The sequence below is a fragment of the Myotis brandtii genome, unplaced genomic scaffold (genome assembly GCF_000412655.1).
Source record: "Myotis brandtii unplaced genomic scaffold, ASM41265v1 scaffold604, whole genome shotgun sequence".
NCBI classification, from domain to species: Eukaryota; Metazoa; Chordata; class Mammalia; order Chiroptera; family Vespertilionidae; genus Myotis; species Myotis brandtii.
In genome coordinates this window covers 2,240,686-2,243,815 of record NW_005370286.1, presented here as the reverse complement: position 1 = coordinate 2,243,815, position 3,130 = coordinate 2,240,686, and the positions used below count along the sequence as shown (strand labels likewise).

General features: G+C 59.7%; 1 protein-coding gene across 2 annotated transcripts in view; it reads left to right on the top strand.

Annotated features, from left to right (window-relative positions):
- GRK5 (G protein-coupled receptor kinase 5) overlaps positions 1-2,331 on the top strand; it is a 97,297-nt gene extending 94,966 nt beyond the window's left edge. Inside the window, exons 14-15 of one of the 2 annotated variants that reach the window (XM_014550574.1) lie at positions 461-592; positions 1,349-2,331. In XM_014550574.1, coding sequence (XP_014406060.1) covers positions 461-592; positions 1,349-1,447 — 231 coding nt within the window. In that variant the 3' untranslated portion in view covers positions 1,448-2,331. The remainder of the gene's footprint in view (positions 1-460; positions 593-1,348) is intronic. The other variant, XM_014550575.1, reaches the window with a different exon arrangement.
- The last annotated feature ends 799 nt before the right edge of the window (positions 2,332-3,130 follow it).

Below are 3,130 nucleotides of genomic sequence, written 5' to 3'. Positions count from 1 at the left end.
AGGTGCGGGGAGGGCGCAGGGACGGCGGGGTCAGGGTCCCGCGGTCTGCTGGCATCATGGGTGGGTCAGAGGGAAGAGGAGGCCAGTTAGATGACGAGAAGTTCGGCTGGGAAGGGAGGAAATGGAGCCGGGGCACAGGCACAAGGGGATGCAGGTGGAGGCAGAGTTGGATCAAATGAGATTGAAATGATGGGGCGGGGGAGGGGCTGGAGCCCTGGGATGGGAGGGTCTGGAGCATGTGGGTGGCCTGGGCTGGGGTCGGGTGAGGAGGAGATGGCTGTGGGTTTGGGGTGCCGACTTCTGCTTTCTCAGGGGAGAGGCAGAGGGCAGGTGGGCACCGTCTGGGTCTCAGCCCCTGAAGACAGAGGGCGGTGTGGGCCAGGGCTCGGCGCTGGGACTCTGTCCACCCAGATGATGCCACCGCCCTCACGCCACCCGCGTTCTTGCTGCGTTCCTCCAGATGATAGAAACGGAATGCTTTAAGGAGCTGAACGTGTTTGGACCTAACGGTACCCTCTCACCAGACCTGGACCGGAGTCACCCTCCGGAGCCACCGAAGAAAGGGCTGTTCCAGAGAATCTTCAAGCGTCAGGTGAGAGCCCCCCACCCCACCCCCAGGTCCTGGTGGGCTCAGAACGTCCTCAGGGTTGAGACCAGAATGCAGAGCCCACCTGAGTGTGGGTCTCGGGGACTGGGAGGCAGCAGCAGCCTGGAGATGGGGCAGGCAGCAGCCTGCAGCCCCTGAAACCCACTGGCTGAGGGGCCCCAGGGTGGAAGGGGCAGGGCCTTTAGCAAGCTTTCTCCACCTCGGCATACTGACCTTTTGGGAAGGGGGAGAGATAGATAGAAACACTGATGAGAGAGAATCATTGATCAGCTGCCTCCTGCACGCCCCCTGCTGGGAATCCAGCCCGCAAGCCGAGCATGTGTCCTGACCAGGAATCGAACCGGGACCTCTTGGTTCCTAGGTCAACGCTCAACCCCTGAGCCACACCGGCCAGGCTGGGTTAGTTCTTCGTCATGGGGGCTGTCCTTTATGCACCGGGTGATGCTCAGCAGCCGCTCTGGCCTCCACCCACCAGATGCCAGCAGCACCCCCACCCTCCTGTTGTAGAATGTCTCCCTCCAGACAGTGTCCCTGGGGCAAACTGGTGGAAAACCGCTGCTGGGTCCAGCCACGTCTGCAGGGAGGATGCAAAAGGCAGCACGCAGCAAGGTTGCTGGCCAGCAGCCCCGCCCCGTGGCCCTGTCTTCAGGTTCAGGGGTCCCGGTGGCGCCCGGGCCGCAGTGCTGGGCTCGGCGGGACTGACCTGCTTTCTCTCTCCCTCTCCCCTGCCCACTCTCCCAGCATCAGAACAATTCCAAGAGTTCGCCCAACTCCAAGACCAGTTTTAACCACCACATAAACTCAAACCACGTCAGCTCCAACTCCACCGGAAGCAGCTAGTTGCCGCTTGGCCTTGGAGTCCACGTGGGACAGGCTAGAGACCCTGTCCTTAGAAGCAGAACTTGTGACCGGCGGAGCGTCCACTCCGGATGGGTGGACGGGGCAGCCCGCCCGGAGCCGGCGAAGGAAGGAGGCGCCGCCCTCGGCACGGAGCCTCGGGCTCCTCAGGTGCCACTCAGGTCTGTGCAGACGCGGCCCTCGAGCCGGGCGGACTGGCTTTGTCTCTGTCGACTATTGCAATAGAAATCCGATCGGATACGACGACTTGCACGTACTTTAATAGCATCATAACTAGAACTGAATTTTGTCTTTATTATTTTTAAAGGAAAGTTTTGTAAATTTCTCTATCGCCTCAGTTTACATTTTGTATATTTGTATTTAAATGAAAGTCAGACTTTGAGGGTGTATATTTTCTGTGCAGCCACTGTTAAGCCATGTGTTTTCAGACATTTTAGAGGGGGAGGGGTGGGGGGGGAATTTACCAAAAAAAAAATGTGACTCAAGACTTCCACAGCCTCAAATGAGAAAACGTTTTTATTAAAGGTAGAAAACGATTCACGTTTCACCTCGAGAGGGTCGGTTGCATCCATCTCTCTAACCTTTGCCGGGCGTTGACATCGCCCGCTGGTCATTTGGAAGAATCGGAATTAAATGCTCAGAGACGCACCTGGGACTTCACCCCCGGCCCGGACGCCCTGTGCGGGGCCTGTGGAGTGGCCTGGGGCCAGCTCCGTGGGATCCACACGTCTCCTCGTTGCCTTGGCCCCGGCCCCCTCTTCCTCCTGCGAGACGGCCGTGTGTCGCGCCAGAGCCGGCGCCTTCAGCATCTTCTCTGGGCCCCTTTCTTTCTAAGCAGGTTCGGACTGTAAAGCCAGTGCGTCTTCAAGAGGCGTGTGTCTGGGGATTTTTGTTTTATTCTAAGAGAAGCATAGCGATGATAAGGAGTAATCATGGAGCCCCCTGTGTCCCAAACTTTTATGGCCCAAGGGGGGTCACTGGGTCACCTGAATAAGTCTTGAGAGGGGAGGGGCTTGCCAGGGACTCCGGGCACAATCCTTAAGTCATAGGGGTCATAGGGTCTCGAGAGCTGCCCGGGACCCCACAGATGCATGGGCCCAGGTGGTACGGACAGCGTTGGCTCTCCAAGCAAATGGCTGCCCAAGGAGAGGCCGGGCCACCAAAAAAGCTCAAGACAAGCTCACTGTCACCTCCTGGGAGAGGGGGCGCAGGGGCCAGCTCTAACCTGGGACCACAAAGTTCCGGGCACAGGTGGCCCCAGGAGGCAGTGCCTGGCCTTTAGAGCATGGCCGTCGGTCCTAGGGAGCCGCTGGACCCCTGCTGTCTCCAGAAGGTGACAGGAGCAATTCCTCCTCGCCACGCCCTCACAGGGTGAGCTCTGCAGCTCCCCTGCTCCCCTGCTCCCTGGCTGAGTCCCCGGGGACCCTGTCGGCCTCAGTGGGACCTGGCCCAGCCCAGGCAACTACAGGGTTTCTCCGGGTCTGGGCCCTGCACCGGCATCTCCTGTAAAATGCAGGTCCCAGGCTCCACCCCAAACCTAGAGATCTGCAGCGTTCCGAGGCTCTGCCGGTCCCGCAGACGCCCCGCGGGTGTGAGAGCCACGCCGTTGGTGGGTCTCAGGTGTGATCATGCAAACATCGCTCAGGGGCCCCAGGCAGCCTTGGG